Genomic DNA, 15,782 nt, shown 5'->3' on the forward strand with positions numbered 1-15,782 from the left:
ATTATATCCACAAGTAGCAAACAATTGTTTCGGGGCCTCACAGGGTCCCCCTTTCTGAAGGCGTGTGGTTGAGAAAGGGGGACCCTGTGAGGCCCTGAAACAATTGTCGGCTACTTGTGGATATAATGGCTCAATAAAAGAGCGTGAATTTTCTACAATTGTGGTGTGCTGATATACTTGAAGATAAAACTGATGTCAGACACGTCACAAATAACATAGATACACCCGGTTATAGTTCAAGGCAACCTCTGGTTTGCTTTCAAAATCTCTACTTACAAATATGTGCCTTTTCTTAATATTTTACTATAATTATTGTTAGTAAGTGCTTACTTTAGCCAAAGATGATCTCAATGTCTCCCTTGTGGGAAACATTCCATTATAGGGACAGCCTTATGAAGGGAATGTTTATGTCAAATAGGGGTTGTTGTCCTGTGGAGTGGTTAGGCTTAAGTAAAAAGTGAGGAAACTAGGGGAGGAGTGATATTTTTGCAGGGGTGTTGTAGTTATGACCCTGCTTCTATTTTTTATTACCATTAAGGCAAATGTTACTTTTTTGGCTGTTGAGCCTAAGGCACTTTGAGTCACTGATCCGCACAGCAAAACATCAGATATAGACCAGCAGACTTCATACTCCTCTTACTATGGGCTTCTTACGATATTTTTAAAGGCAAGAGATGGCAGCCTCTGAATTTTCTTCATCTTCTTTATCATCTCTAATAAAGACTCATCAAGCATCATATCAAGTTTTTGAGTATTGTAATGCAGTTACAAGCAAGAAATCTTTGACAAAACATTTTGTTGTACTTAGGATGTAGCTGAAGAGAAGAAAGAACAGAAGAAGAAGAAAAAGAACCCAGTGGATACTGTGCCCATTAGTGTTATTACAAATGTGGTTACTGAGGATCAGGAGGAAAACGCAGAGAATCATGACTCTCAGCTAATCAAAGTGAGTGAGCTCATGCCACAGCCAACTCAGGCAACCAGCACTGAAGAATCACATAAATTCACCACAGTAATCCAGACAACTGCAAATGTACAAAATGATAGACCAACCAGAAAACAAGACAAGGTAAAGTCCCATTTATGGAACTTGATAGCTAAGTATTTTTCAGTAGCAAGTATGAAATATATAAAAATGAGCAAGTTTTACCATTGATTCTGTGAGAAGCAAAAACATTCAACATTTACCTAGATTTTGACATTAGTGCAAAAATAAAAGCTGTTCAATATGCTCTTGTTTATTATGCTGCAGATATAGACTGACACTTGCAGTCCAGATTTAAAGTAGACACATGCCAATGTTGTTGTTGTTGTTTTTTAATTCATATAGAGACAGTCTTCTATAGCATTGAACAACTGATAATAGTGGGCAGCATAGATACAAGTAGGTCAACACACTGTACAATCAATCAGAGCATCCAGCAACACAAGTACAAATATATGCATAGTTCATGTGTTTTTTCAAACGCCACCAATACGCATACATTTGAAAAGGTTGCGTACTAATTTAGGCTTGATGTTAAATAACAATATTACTAGCAATATCGGTAAAAAACAATTTAAGCGCAACATTAAATAACAAAGTCGATAAAACAAAACAGCAAATAGCGATTTAATTGCGGTATTACATTATCTGTAAGTTTACAGATAATGTTGAACCCAACCTCTCCCTACTCTCACATAGAACCCTCCCCTGGTGGTGCTTAACCCTAAGACACCCCTGGTGGTGTTTAACCCTAAGACCCCCCCAGTGGTGCCAACCCTAAGACCCCCTGGTGGTGCCTAACCCTAAGACCCCCTTAGTGGTGCCCAACCTTAAGTCCCCCCTGGTGGTGCCTTACCCTAAGACCCCCTAGTGGTGCCTAACCTTAACACTGCCTGATCCCCGCTACCAATAATACGATACATTTCAATTCAATTGCAGCCGCCCGCTAAATAGCATAACAGCTTTCTATATTATGATAAATAACAATTATGTCCACATATATATTGATAAATAACAATTGCGCCCACATTTATCGATAAATAACAATTGCGCCCTTTTTTGCCCAAGACGTTTCAACTGCTCCTCACCAATACTGGTACATGTTAATGTACAACAGAAGCACGAAGCAGTAGGGGGAGGACCCTGCTCTTGCTATATTACTAACTAAATGGTAGTGAGGTGGAGACATAAAGGGAGGAGAGACGAAGGCTTAGCAGAAAAAAACAGCTAACTTCAAATTCTAGCTATAACAAAATATAAGCTTGCCTGAAGAGATGTGTTTTGGAGGTACTTTTGAAGGTTTCCAGACTTGAAGTATGAAGGACAGGCTGTGAGAGAGTTTCAAAGGAGAGGGGACACTCGTGAGAACTCCTGGATCCGAAATTTAGAGGAGGTGACCAAGCTGGAGAATGAGAGGGTTTCATGGGAGAAGTGAAGGATCCAGGAAAGACTGGTATTCTGGAGATTAAGAAGGAAATGTATGGAGGAAACAGCTTATGTCGAGGTTTTTTTTATGATAGAGTTAGGAGTTTGAACTGAATCTTTTGGGTAATTGGCAGCCAATGGAGAGTGAGAGGAGAGGTGGATGAGATGATCAGTAGAGTTCAGTGGGGTTTGGAGAGGTGTAAGTCTGTTTTTTTGTTTTTTTTTGGTAGGCTGAACAGTAGTGTGTTGCAGTAATCAAGAGGGGAATCGATTTGTGCATGTACAAGAATTTTAGTAGCCTCTTGAATAAGGAAGTGACAAATTCTGGATACACTTTTAAGATGGAAGTAGCAGGAGGTTGTTAAAGTGATAACTTTAAATGAGAGTTCAAAGTCCAAAGTTACCCCCAGTCAGGGAGCATTAGGAGTTTTTCTAGGTGTTTTCAACATTTATGTTAACTATAGATGAGGGAGCATGTTTTACTCCTACTATGTTTGAAGAAATGGAATGACATAATGGTAGAAACAACAGATAGACACTCAAACTTGAGATAATAGAATAGAAAGTTCAAGAACTGAGGGATAGTTTACCTCTGCACATCAAGTGTGAGAAGGTACCCCTGCTCAGATCCATTATTGTTAGTTGTCGACTGCCAGCTTATCTAACAGCTAATCATCAGTCCAAAGCATGGGGTATGCAGTGTTAGCATTGCAATGCATTTTGATGAATACTCTTAACATTGCTTATGGATTTGTAGGAATCTAGAAAAGAGCAGAAGAAAAAAGCCCGTATTGAAAAACTGATGAATGAGCCAAAGATGAGTAGCTCCACAGTTGACACTGCTGACAATGTTGATTACACTGTGAAAGTAACCACAATGCCCACACCAACTACAGTGGAGGAGACCACACAGAGCACTGTGGAAGACACAGAAACTACAACGAAACTCTCTTCTGACACAAGTACAGTGTTGGCAACTCAACCAGAAATCGTAGAAAAGGTAGGATATTCAGTTACATTTCATAGAATTTTCAATGTACTTTGCTAATTCCATCTTATCAAACAGGAAGAGAAACTATGGGGTATATGCAATAAATTGTGTTAAGCAGAATTACGTTCATAAAGTCTTACGCATGAAATTAGAGCATAATGCATTACATCTAATGTATTGAATGTTCCTCTACTTATAAGACTTTCTATTTCCATTAAAGTCATTGTTTTTCACTTCCTGTGACCTACATACTGAGAATTACTTAGAATCATGGGAAATAATACTAAAAATGTGTTGGTTCTCTTAGTGAAGGACTGCTTACTTAAACCTTCAAGCTTTACCATTCAGAAAACTGAAGATCTTTGGGAAACTGAATATACTATTCTGGTGTTTTTTTCATAACTTGCCCATAAATTAAAGCTGGGTAAGGACATTGTATAGTGATCCCTGCTGTGTATGCTAGTGGGGAGGTGGTGATGGTTGTGTGGGAGGTGAAGATCCAAAAAGAAATACTGCTCACTCCAGTTTGGCTTGCCAGGGGTGGACAGGCAATAGTGTCTGTGGGCATCCTAGATACAGTACATGAGATTATCACCCAGTCTAGGAGCTCATTTCTAGTTTTAGATGGTATGGTATGTTAATGGAAATGTCAGGCTAACTTGCAGTGTTATAAATAAGGATAATTTTGTTTTTCAAATAATAAAAACAAAACAGTAATACTAAACTATTTTCCTTGATTTATTTTTTTCTTATCTACTGTGCTTATATTTTATACATTTTATACATAGTTACATAGTTATTTTGGTTGAAAAAAGACATACGTCCATCGAGTTCAACCAGTATAAAGTACAACACCAGCCTGTTCCCTCACATATCCCTGTTGATCCAGAGGATGGCGAAAAAACCCTTACAAGGCATGGTCCAATTAGCCCCTAAAGGGAAAAATTCCTTCCCGACTCCAGATGGCAATCAGATAAAATCCCTGGATCAACATCATTAGGCATTACCTAGTAATTGTAGCCATGGATGTCTTTCAACGCAAGGAAAGCATCTAAAACCCCTTTAAATGCAGGTATAGAGTTTGCCATAGCGACTTCCTGTGGCAATGCATTCCACATCTTAATCACTCTTACTGTAAAGAACCCTTTCCTAAATAAATGGCTAAAACGTTTTTCCTCCATGCGCAGATCATGTCCTCTAGTCCTTAGAGAAGGCCTAGGGACAAAAAGCTCATCCGCCAAGCTATTATATTGCCCTCTGATGTATTTATACATGTTAATTAGATCCCCTCTAAGGCGTCTTTTCTCTAGACTAAATAAACCCAGTTTATCTAACCTTTCTTGATAAGTGAGACCTTCCATCCCACGTATCAATTTTGTTGCTCGTCTCTGCGTTATACGTTATGTAAGACATTCATTTGAAACATTTTGTTTAACTTTCTTGTATTTTGCTAGATAACAAAGGAGAACAAAAAGGACAGGAAAAAAAGTAATCGAGCTGGAAATACTTCTGCAGGTTTTATTGATGTGCAGAAAATTAATGCAAATCACAGAATATCACAGATAAATTCAGAAAAGGACCTCCACAGCCCAAACATTGAGCACAGTCTAACGAGCACAATACAGAGTGCAATAGAACATTACAGTATAACACCATCAATCCACACACCAACCATGATAGAAGAAAGAATTACTAAGAATGAGAATTTGGTAAGTTTTAGGAATTTAACTTTAGCTTTTTAGGAGTACTCAAAAAGCATGGATTGCTTAGTTGGCAATGTCCTAATGAGGCAGGCATAAATTAAACATACACATTTACTGTGCTTACCTCAGAATGTAGCCTGAACACATCCGCATCTGTCATTTAATTTTTGTTCAGTGTTTACTGTGGTGCTTCTTACTTTTAGTATTTAAGTTCTAAGCAAGTCCCAGATTGTAACATAGTAAGGCATTTCCAATTTTTTTTAGACACATCTCATAGAACACACATACCAAATAGTATGACGAAAAAAGCAAGCATATGCATTCATAAATGTTGGTCATATACAGGAATATACTATTTTGTTATGATAAATCAATGAACACCTACACAAATACACAATGTATATAAAAAGGATAAAGAAATGCCTAAAGTGATTCAAGAAACCTAAACAAATTAAATGTTCAAAGGGAAAGTATTTATGGCCCTAAAGGATTAAGGCACTGAATCTGCATTTAAAAAAAATATAAAGACTGTAATAAAATGGTAAAAAGGACATTTTAACTGCTAACATTGGAAGTTGAAAAATCAATTTTAATGATATTAAGTCAAATCCAAAGCAAGAACATTTTGAACTAAAAATAAACAAAGGGTGAAAATTTAGGATTGAGGCTGGTTTCACAGTGGGACGTTACAGGCACACGTTAGAGCAGCCTGTAACGCACCCCACCGCACAGCAATGATACATCAATGGGCTGTTCACAGTGCCCACGTTGCGTTACAGTGTAACGCTGTGCCATAATATAACGTACTGCATGCAGTACTTTGTAAGCGGCAGAGCCGCGTTAGACTGTTTGCACATGCTCAGTAACGTTGGGGAGGAGCGTAGAGCGGCCAGGCACATGGCTAATTAATATTCACTGTACTCAGTGACGTGCAGTGTTTACTTCCTGGAGCGGCCGCTCTGTGCGGCGATTGGCCGGCGGGACCACGTGATGCCGCATGCGCACAAGAGTGTGCATCACGGCATCACGGACGCCAGAGTGAGCTGCACAACGCGGCTCACTCTGACATCCAAAGCAGAGAGCACCAGGCGTTGCGTTAGGGGCACGTTGTGCGACCATAACGTCGCCTAAAACGCAACGTCCTGGTGTGAAACCAGCCTGAAAGAAAAAACTGTAACCAGCATCTCCTTCCACAAAGATCACCTGCAGCAGTAAAAATGTTGCCATGTGATTAATTTCAGAATGTCAATCAGGGAGAGGAAAGATTTTACAATGGGCAAACAATGACTAAATAATTTATAAATAATTATTGTAAAAATTAAGAACTTTTTTTTCATTACGTTATTTTCACTGCAGTTCCTCTTTAAGCAACTTAGAAAAATGATGTGGGGAACTCAGATTTAGGTGACCAAACTAAACCGTTTATGTTATAAGCATGATTAGCTTATGTCTTTGCAAGGCAACCATATTTGTTTCATAAAACAACTGTATGAAGGCACAACTCCAATTTTCATTTTTACAGTAAAGCCTCTATTACAGAAAAATGGAGTCAGTCTGAATATAATGTCAATAAGGATGGCCCTTCCTTGTAATTTTTCAAACTGCTGGAAGCCAGACTACACACATTGCTTGTCATACATGCTGCATTTCAATTCCAGATAGACATAATTGACAGACTTGGGTGCCCTGAGGGAGAGATCTCAAGGTCTTGAAATGCAGCAGGCTTCTCTTGCAATGGAGCCTGCTGTCAGATTTTGTCACAGTTAATTACTACTGGTATTACAATGATGGAATTGTGAAATGTAACTTCCTTTAGATTGTAAGCTCGCGAAGGCCAGGGCTCTCTCCCCCTTTTGTGTCTTGGTAACCATTATACATTTTATTCATCATGTTAATGTTATCACTGTCATTACCAATTCGATAATTTGTATTTTGCATCATTTTTTGTATTTTGTCACTAATTATGTATCTTGTATATTGGTGTACACCATTGTCTGTATTATTATATACCCCATGTTTGTTTCTTACTTTGTACAGCGTCACGGAATATTTTGGCGTTTTATAAATTAATAATAATAATAATAATAATGTAACATGTTATGTCATTATTTTCAGATGATGGTCACCCAAGAACTTCCCGAATCTCCAGAAACTGAGGTATTAAATGATTTTTATAATGTATGAACTTTATTAACCTCTTCATGTCTAAAGGTATTGCATACCTAAATGACTACAACACATTTGAGCATTTCCATTGTGCTATACAGCCCAGTTTCAGAGCAGAGAAAACATGATTATGGCAGCAGGAATAATGGTGGTATGGCATGACGTAGATATATATATATATATATATATATATATATATATATATATATATATACATATATATACATATATATATACATATATATACATATACATACAGTGGCTTGCAAAAGTATTCAGCCCCCTTGAAGTTTCCACATTTTGTCATATTACTGCCACAAACATGAATCAATTTTATTGGAATTCCGCATGAAAGACCAATACAAAGTGGTGTACAAGTGAGAAGTGGAACGAAAATCATACATGATTCCAAACATTTTTTACAAATCAATAACTGAAAAGTGGGGTGTGCGTAATTATTCAGCCCCCTTTTGGTCTGAGTGCAGTCAGTTGCCCAGAGACATTGCCTAATGAGTGCAAATGACTAAATAGAGTGCACCTGTGTGTAATCTAATGTCAGTACAAATACAGCTGCTCTGTGACGACCTCAGAGGTTGTCTAAGATAAGATTGGGAGCAACAACACCATGAAGTCCAAAGAACAAACCAGACAGGTCAGGGATAAAGTTATTGAGAAATTTAAAGCAGGCTTAGGCTACAAATAGATTTCCAAAGCCTTGAACATCCCACAGAGCACTGTTCAAAAGATCATTCAGAAATGGAAGGAGTATGGCACAACTGTAAACCTACCAAGACAAGGCCGTCCACCTAAACTCACAGGCCGAACAAGGAGAGCGCTGATCAGAAATGCAGTCAAGAGGACCATGGTGACTCTGGACGAGCTGCAGAGATATACAGCTCAGGTGAGAGAATCTGTCCATAGGACAACTATTAGTCATGCACTGCACAAAATTAGCCTTTATGAAAGAGTGGCAAGAAGAAAGCCATTGTTAACAGAAAAGCATAAGAAGTCCCATTTGCAATTTGCCACAAGCCATGTGGGGGACAGAGCAAACATGTGGAAGAAGGTGCTCTGGTCAGATGAGACCAAAACTGAACTTTTTGGCCAAAATGCAAAACGCTATGTGTGGCTGAATACTAACACTGCACATCACTCTGAACACACCATCCCCACTGTCAAATATGGTGGTGGCAGCATCATGCTCTGGGGGTGCTTCTCTTCAGCAGGGACAAGGAAGCTGGTCAGAGTTGATGGGAAGATGGATGGAGCCAAATACAGGGCAATCTTGGAAGAAAACCTCTTGGAGTCTGCAAAAGACTTGAGACTGGGGCGGAGGTTCACCTTCCAGCAGGACAACAGCCCTAAACATAAAGCCAGGGCAACAATGGAATGGTTTAAAACAAAACATATCCATGTGTTAGAATGGCCCAGTCAAAGTCCAGATCTAAATCCAATAGAAAATCTGTGGCAAGATCTGAAAACTGCTGTTCACAAACGCTGTCCATCTAATCTGACTGAGCTGGAGCTGTTTTGCAAAGAAGAATGGGCAAGGATTTCAGTCTCTAGATGTGCAAAGCTGGTAGACATATCCTAAAAGACTGGCAGCTGTAATTGCAGCAAAAGGTTGTTCTACAAAGTACTGACTCAGGGGGCTGAATAACTACGCACACCCCACTTTGCAGTTATTAATTTGCAAAAACATGTTTGGAATGATGTATGATTTTCGTTCCACTTCTCACCTGTACACCACTTTGTATTGGTCTTTCACCTGGAATTCCAATAAAATTGATTCATGTTTGTGGTAGTTATGTGACAAAATGTGGAAAACTTCAAAGGGGCCGAATACTTTTGCGAGCCACTGTATGTATGTATATATATATGTGTGTATATATATATATATATATATATATATATATATATATATATATATACTGTATATATACGTACATACATACATATATATTCCTTCACCATGTAGTACTGAGTACATTTTGACATTTCATGGAAAAGCTCAGCTTAGCCTTGCCCCTTATGCCACCTAAATCTTCTCATTAGTGCATATGGGGATTGGTAACTTCACTGACTGTAAGGTAAGCTCCGATAGGTCATGATGCAACCATTATTTCGTTCTCCCAACTGTCAATAACAGAACTGCTCTACAAGCCCCACAACATGCTTACAACTTCCATAACAAATTTGTCATAAATTCTAAAATCAAGCATAGTTCTCAATCAAGTATTAGTTTTGCATCGATAAACTACCACACTGTTAGTGATAGAAGATGAGGCATTGTTGACTTCTTTTTTGTGTGTATTCTGGACCCTGTTATGTTGCTTCTTTTGAAATAGTTGATCTGCTTACAGGTTTTTGAAAAACTACCTATTTGCACTTTCACAGCATGTTACTTTAAATAGAACACTTGTAGTTAACACAATAATTTTCATAGCCTAGCATAATAATGTAACATTATAATTATTAATCCATTGATAATTAGAGTTAGACTGACAATGGTACACATACCTATAACTTTCATGTGCTTGATGCTTACTGACTGAGCAGTAAAATGGGTTCATACAATATGGCAGGACATAATTGCATGTGTTGCATCTTTTAAAATGTTCATACTCATTCCTAAAGTATGTTCTTGTCATATACATACCGGGTAGGTTTTAGTAGAAACATAAGGTGGAATTTACAGTACAGATGGGTAAAGAAAAGCCAGAGTATTTTAAAATAGCGCACAGCACGCCTGTAAATTTGGTTGCTGCCATAGCCCGCAGTGAACTTACCGGCTATGGTGGTGCCAGGAGGACAATTTGGGCACCAGGAGCTCGAATTCAGCATGACTCTGCAGCTGCTGCTACTCGGATTCACATCTCAGAAACAGTTGCAGCAGCTGTGCGCAGAAGCTCTTTACACAAAAGCAGATGCTGCGGAAATGCTGTAGCAGCTTTTTGTAGCAGAATTTGGGCGCCTGATTTCAGCATGTACAGCTACTTTGACAGAACACAGACATAGCCGCGGCAACTCTTTGCAGCAGGGCCTGCTGCGGGCTGCAGCTAAAGCCGCAAGTGTACCGGGCTGGGGAGTACTATGACTGCGGGCTGAAGCTGAGCATGCTATGGCTGAGGCTTAAACTGGAAATGTTCCTGGCGCAGGAGCCGTCATAGAGCCGGGGTAATTTGGCCACTAAATTTTGGTTTGATGCAGTGGTTGGAGTTTGTATGCTTTGTAAAAATGTATGCTTGTTACATAAACCTAAAAATAAACATTTGTACGATAAAAAAAGCTTATTTACCTATTCTGAACACAGATGATTGAAATCTGCAACCTGTTTGGAGCCTCCTGCCTGGGCATAGATTTCTCCTGTTGCCGCATGCTCTTGCTGCTATTTCCTTTCTGTTGCCATTAAACTCAGCTGTGTAATGACAGCTACGCTTGCTGTGCCAGGATCCTGACTCTGTGATCACTGTGAGCCATTGCATTGCAGCTGCTGACCATTTTTTTATGTGATATAAGTGGTGAATAGTAATAAGCAAGTTCACAAAATCAAATTTCCATCAAATCTGTCTGATTTACACAAAGTAGATTTTTGTTTATTTTGCTTTTTACATTCAGTGGAGTGTTTCCAGGTGTCATTGCAAGGAAGCAAAGCATATAGATATAGACATCCACATCCTTTTATACAGGGGAGAGAAGGAGGGTTTTTCCTCATTCTTTTTCCTACCTTCTCTGTGGCTGTAGGGAGGGAGAGATACAGGGAATGTTGTAATTGATTGACAGGGTCAATGCTACTGTGCAGGCATGCTCATACTCATGTAGACGCAGTATGGCCATGAACGTGTACAAAGAGGAGCGTGATGGTCTCAAGGAGTACAGAGGCGTCCCTCTTCATAGGTAAGTATCTATTTTTTTTTGTTGGTTCACCTCGCGTTTACTTTAACAGAAAAGCTAATTCAAACTACTCAAAATCAACTCTCTGTTCAAATTATATGGGACTATTTCAATCTTTAAAATATTCACTTGTTAAGATTGCTCCATAAATTGCTATATCACATTTCAGCAGCATATGTGTGTGGCAAACATAACTCTTTTGGTAAAGGTTAATAAGTCATCAGCGAGTCGAGTCTGCTAAGTCTGTAGGTGATGGTAACCCAGCACAAGCTGGTTTATTAATCATGTGTACCTCTGTATGTTTCTCTGCAGAATAATTATAGCACTATCCTTTACTATGTATCCAGTGCAGAGTCGCTGATCAATGCTTAGAAAATATACAGTACTTGCCAACGTTAAATGTATCTGTTAACCACTTTACCCCCGCGCGTACGTATTTCTCCGCCCCTTTTTCCATCCTTTAAAAACCAGGGACGGAGAAACACGTACTTTCCGCGTTCCTGACGCTGTCCGCGCTCCCGCTCGTAAACACGCCGCCCGCCGCTAGTAAAACCGCCGCCGCCCGCTCGCCCGGAGATCAATGAACGGGAAAATCCATTCCCGTTCGTTGATCTAAGCCCCACAATGACCCGCTGCTCTCCTATGGGCAGCGCGATCATTGTGAGAAGAAACTCACGTGTCCAGCCTCCTTATTCTTCCTCCAAGCTTCCGGAAGGAGGCTTGGAGGTCGCAATAAAGCAAAAAGTTACTGTGGCCATCTTGTGGCCAAATAGTAAACTACACCCTACACATTTTTCACATACAAATAAATGACTTTTACACAAAAAATTAACTCATTACCTCCCACACTCCCCATTTTTTTTTTTTTTGTAATTAAAAAAAAATTCAAAAATTTACAATTAAAAAAAATACATAATTAGTTACCTTAGGGACTGAACTTTTTAAATATTTAAGTCAAGAGGGTATAACACTGTTACTTTATAAACTATGGGCTTGTAATTAGGGATGGACGCAAAACTGAAAAAAATGCACCTTTATTTCCAAATGAAATATTGGCGCCAAACATTGTGATAGGGACATAATTTAAACGGTTTTATAACCGGGACAAAAGGGCACATAAATTTCATGGGTTTTAATTACAGTAGCATGCATTATTTAAAAACTATAATGGCCGAAAACTGAAAAATAATTTTTTTTTTCCCCACATTTTTCCTATTTTCCCATTAAAACACATTTAGAAAAAAATAATTCTTGGCATAATGTCCCACCTAAAGAAAGCCTAATTGGTGGCGGAAAAAACAAGATATAGTTCATTTCATTGCGATAAGTAATGATAAAGTTATAGACGAATGAATGGAAGGAGCGCTGAAAGGTGAAAATTGCTCTGGTGGTCAGGGGGTAAAACCCCTCAGTGGTGAAGTGGTTAAACATGAGTTCAGTATTTATACAATTTTTAATAGTTTTTGTTGATTCCCTAATGCCGGGAATACACGGTGCGTTTCCGTGGCTCGATTCTGCCGCCTGATCGATTCCCCGCTCGACCCTGCGGGCGGTTCTCTTATCTTCTGCTTGTTTTCCTTATATTTTTCCATTGTCCCCCATGCGGTATCGAGCGCAGAATCGATTGGGCGGGTAATCGGACATGTCGGAAATGATCAATCGAGCCATCTAAATGGCTCAATCGAGCGGTACCGTGTATTCCCAGTATAAGATGGCATACAATACAATTTTTAGCGAATCGAAAAGTTTGTGATACAACGACAGAGTACAACCACACAGAAAGTTATTGTAAAGACAGGCCCAGAACTTTTAGACCTAAGGTTACAAAATTGACAAGAAATCATGAATGAGGCAAGAATCAGTTTCTAGAACTCTATGACATTATTTGATACCCAGTGTCTATAATGTTTTGTGCTAGCATAAAATGTGTGTATATATGTAATTTTATGTTCATTGCATGTGCTACACCTGGATTTATCTTGTGCTACACCAGGATTTATTTTCAGATATAGACCTCAATTCACTAAGCTTCTCTCCTGTCTTTAATAACGTTTCTCTAGTTATCACCATGGTGACGAGGCATGTAGTACTCAGGAAACATTTTACCTCAGGCAAACCTAAAGTTAACTCTTCTGTCTTTAAGATAACTCTTCAATCCTTAAAATAGCTCCAGAGTTAAAGACAGGTTGTTAATTAACTGTGTATGAAAATAACTACAGAGGTGGTAAATTAACTACAGAGGAGGTAAATTAACAACAGAGGAGGTAAATTAACTACAGAGGAGGTAGTTAAGGAATGAAAAGATAAGATTACTCTCTTACTGTGTGGTGGTACGTTTTCTCTTGCCTTATTATCTCCAGCATTATCTTAGTGAATTGAGGCCATAGTCAATTAAGGCTATATAGATGTAGTCAATTGAGGATCTGAAAACAAATCACCCATCTTGCAGCTGGGTTGGTCATTTGGAGGTTTATTGTGGTATAGACTGCTTATGGGTACCTTGTTATCTTTTGTGTTATTAACTTAACACTGAACCCTTTGTGTCCTCCTTTGTTCAAAACATTTTTTATTTTGACCCTTGAAAATATGTAATGCAGACAGGACACCATAACAGACAAAATATATGTGTATGTATATTAACCCTACCACAAAATAACAATGAAGTTTGTTACATCAGTATTCATGCCATGCCACTTGTACAAACTGCTTACTAATATAAACAAGCATATTCAGTAAGGTAAGAGACAATATGCAGCTATGGTTGGTAACCCATAACATTGACCATTTATCATAGTTCCAGTTGATGAACTGTGAAATTGGATGTGTTGCTGTGGCAGTGCATGTTTTTGACCCTTTTTTGCATAAATGTTCCTACTCAAAACATGGCATGATCGGTTATGTGTAATGTGTTTTTTTCAGATTTTATGAGCTTTGCCATAATATTAACTATGAGCCACTGTGTATACCATTATGTAAACTGTAGACCTAATCATGAGCTACATGACTTTGTTAGAACTTGAATGTACATATTTATAAAAAAAATCCTCTGTGCTTTGGTGGTTGCTTGTGAGGTGCATGCTTGTGCATGGTGAAAAGGCTTCATGACTATGTTTTTGTGTCACTTCGCTGTGTCACAAAGAGGCCTACTCTTTGGCCATGGTATGGAAATTATGCAACATAACATTAAATAAATGCCAAGATGTAGAAGTGATATAAAAGTGTTTTATGTGTCAATAACATAAACAGTCACTGCTTACTTGTGCCATTGTTCATTTTAATACTCATCTAACCTGCAAGGCTATTTTGTATTGTTAAGTTGTCCAAACTGTCAAATGCCACTAATTTTTTCATAAATATCAACTTTACTAATAACCAATACTGAGATTAGCTCTCCACTGAACCAGGCTGGATGCTAGGTAGGGTTGCAAGGGATCACACTTGATTGGGATTATCATTTGGCCTGCCTTTGGTAAAGGGCACCACTTTGTTGTTAGGATAAATACCCTATCAATGATAAAATTATTAAGCCTGCATTCTAACTAACAGCAGGCTTTACCTCCTTTCTTCACCTCAGGAATCTTGCTATAACAGCACCTTTTCATAATGACATGGCAATGAATACCACACCTTGTCAAAATACCATAAATTATGTGAACTCCAAAAAGTACCTAGATTTGTAAAATCCACCCTATCCACCTAATGTTTCTTCTACACAGCTACAGTAGCTGGCTAGCTAGATAGGATGCAACTGTTGACACCCATGACTCTCTGCACACCCAGAGGTACAATCGACTATTTAAATTAATAGAGAATAATGCATGTGCATGCATGTTTAACTGATGATCACTGGCCTTTTACTGCACTGTGGGCAAGCCTTTCACATAATTTGTTACAAAATGTGCTGCAGACATATATTGCAATGCCTGGGCAATAGAGATGGTGCGAACGGTTCACCGGCGAACGGTTCCCGGCGAACTTCCGGGGTTCGCGATCGCGGAGAACCACACACTTTTCCGGAACTTCGATTCGCCCCCATAGTGCATCATTAGGGTCAACTTTGACCCTCTACATCACAATCAGCAGGAACATTGTAGCCAATCAGGCTACACTCAAGTAAATCACGAGGCGGCACACCACTGGCTGCAAAGATGCATGTATTTGAAACGGAAGCACTACATGTTACGGAAAATCCTTCATCAGGTGCATAACAATGTTTCACACCACCAGCAAGCAGATAAAGGTTAGGGCGGGCGTACCACACCCGAACTGCTAGTTCCACCCATATCATTAACCCACAGTGATTAACCTTACAAATACAAAACACAGTAACGTACAAAAATGTTTGACTTATTTAAATAGTCCAATGTTCAATTAAAGGGCACTCCGACAGGCTACCCATAAAAATACCAAAGTCACTGACCGAGATTCTGGGCACTCCTTCCATTGTCTACCCTCTAATAAGAACCACCTGTGGAAATAAAAATAACTAATATTACAAATACACTACCTAAACATAAAATCATGTTTCCCACTATTGCACTAGACCATCAGGATTTGCACGTTTCACACTATTGCACTGAAACTAATGATCAAACTTGATTACTTGTTTTTATGAGGG

The 15,782-nt window shown here is 38.9% G+C and overlaps 1 protein-coding gene across 1 annotated transcript in view; it reads left to right on the forward strand.

Annotated features, from left to right (window-relative positions):
- The window catches only part of LOC137562283 (collagen alpha-1(VII) chain-like), a 519,927-nt gene that overhangs the window by 221,370 nt on the left and 282,775 nt on the right, over positions 1–15,782 (forward strand). The window contains exons 67-69 of the mRNA XM_068273618.1: positions 809–946; positions 4,856–5,110; positions 7,220–7,261. Of these exons, the coding sequence (XP_068129719.1) occupies positions 809–946; positions 4,856–5,110; positions 7,220–7,261 (435 nt within the window). The remainder of the gene's footprint in view (positions 1–808; positions 947–4,855; positions 5,111–7,219; positions 7,262–15,782) is intronic.

The sequence above is a fragment of the Hyperolius riggenbachi genome, chromosome 3 (assembly GCF_040937935.1).
Source record: "Hyperolius riggenbachi isolate aHypRig1 chromosome 3, aHypRig1.pri, whole genome shotgun sequence".
Taxonomy (NCBI): domain Eukaryota; kingdom Metazoa; phylum Chordata; class Amphibia; order Anura; family Hyperoliidae; genus Hyperolius; species Hyperolius riggenbachi.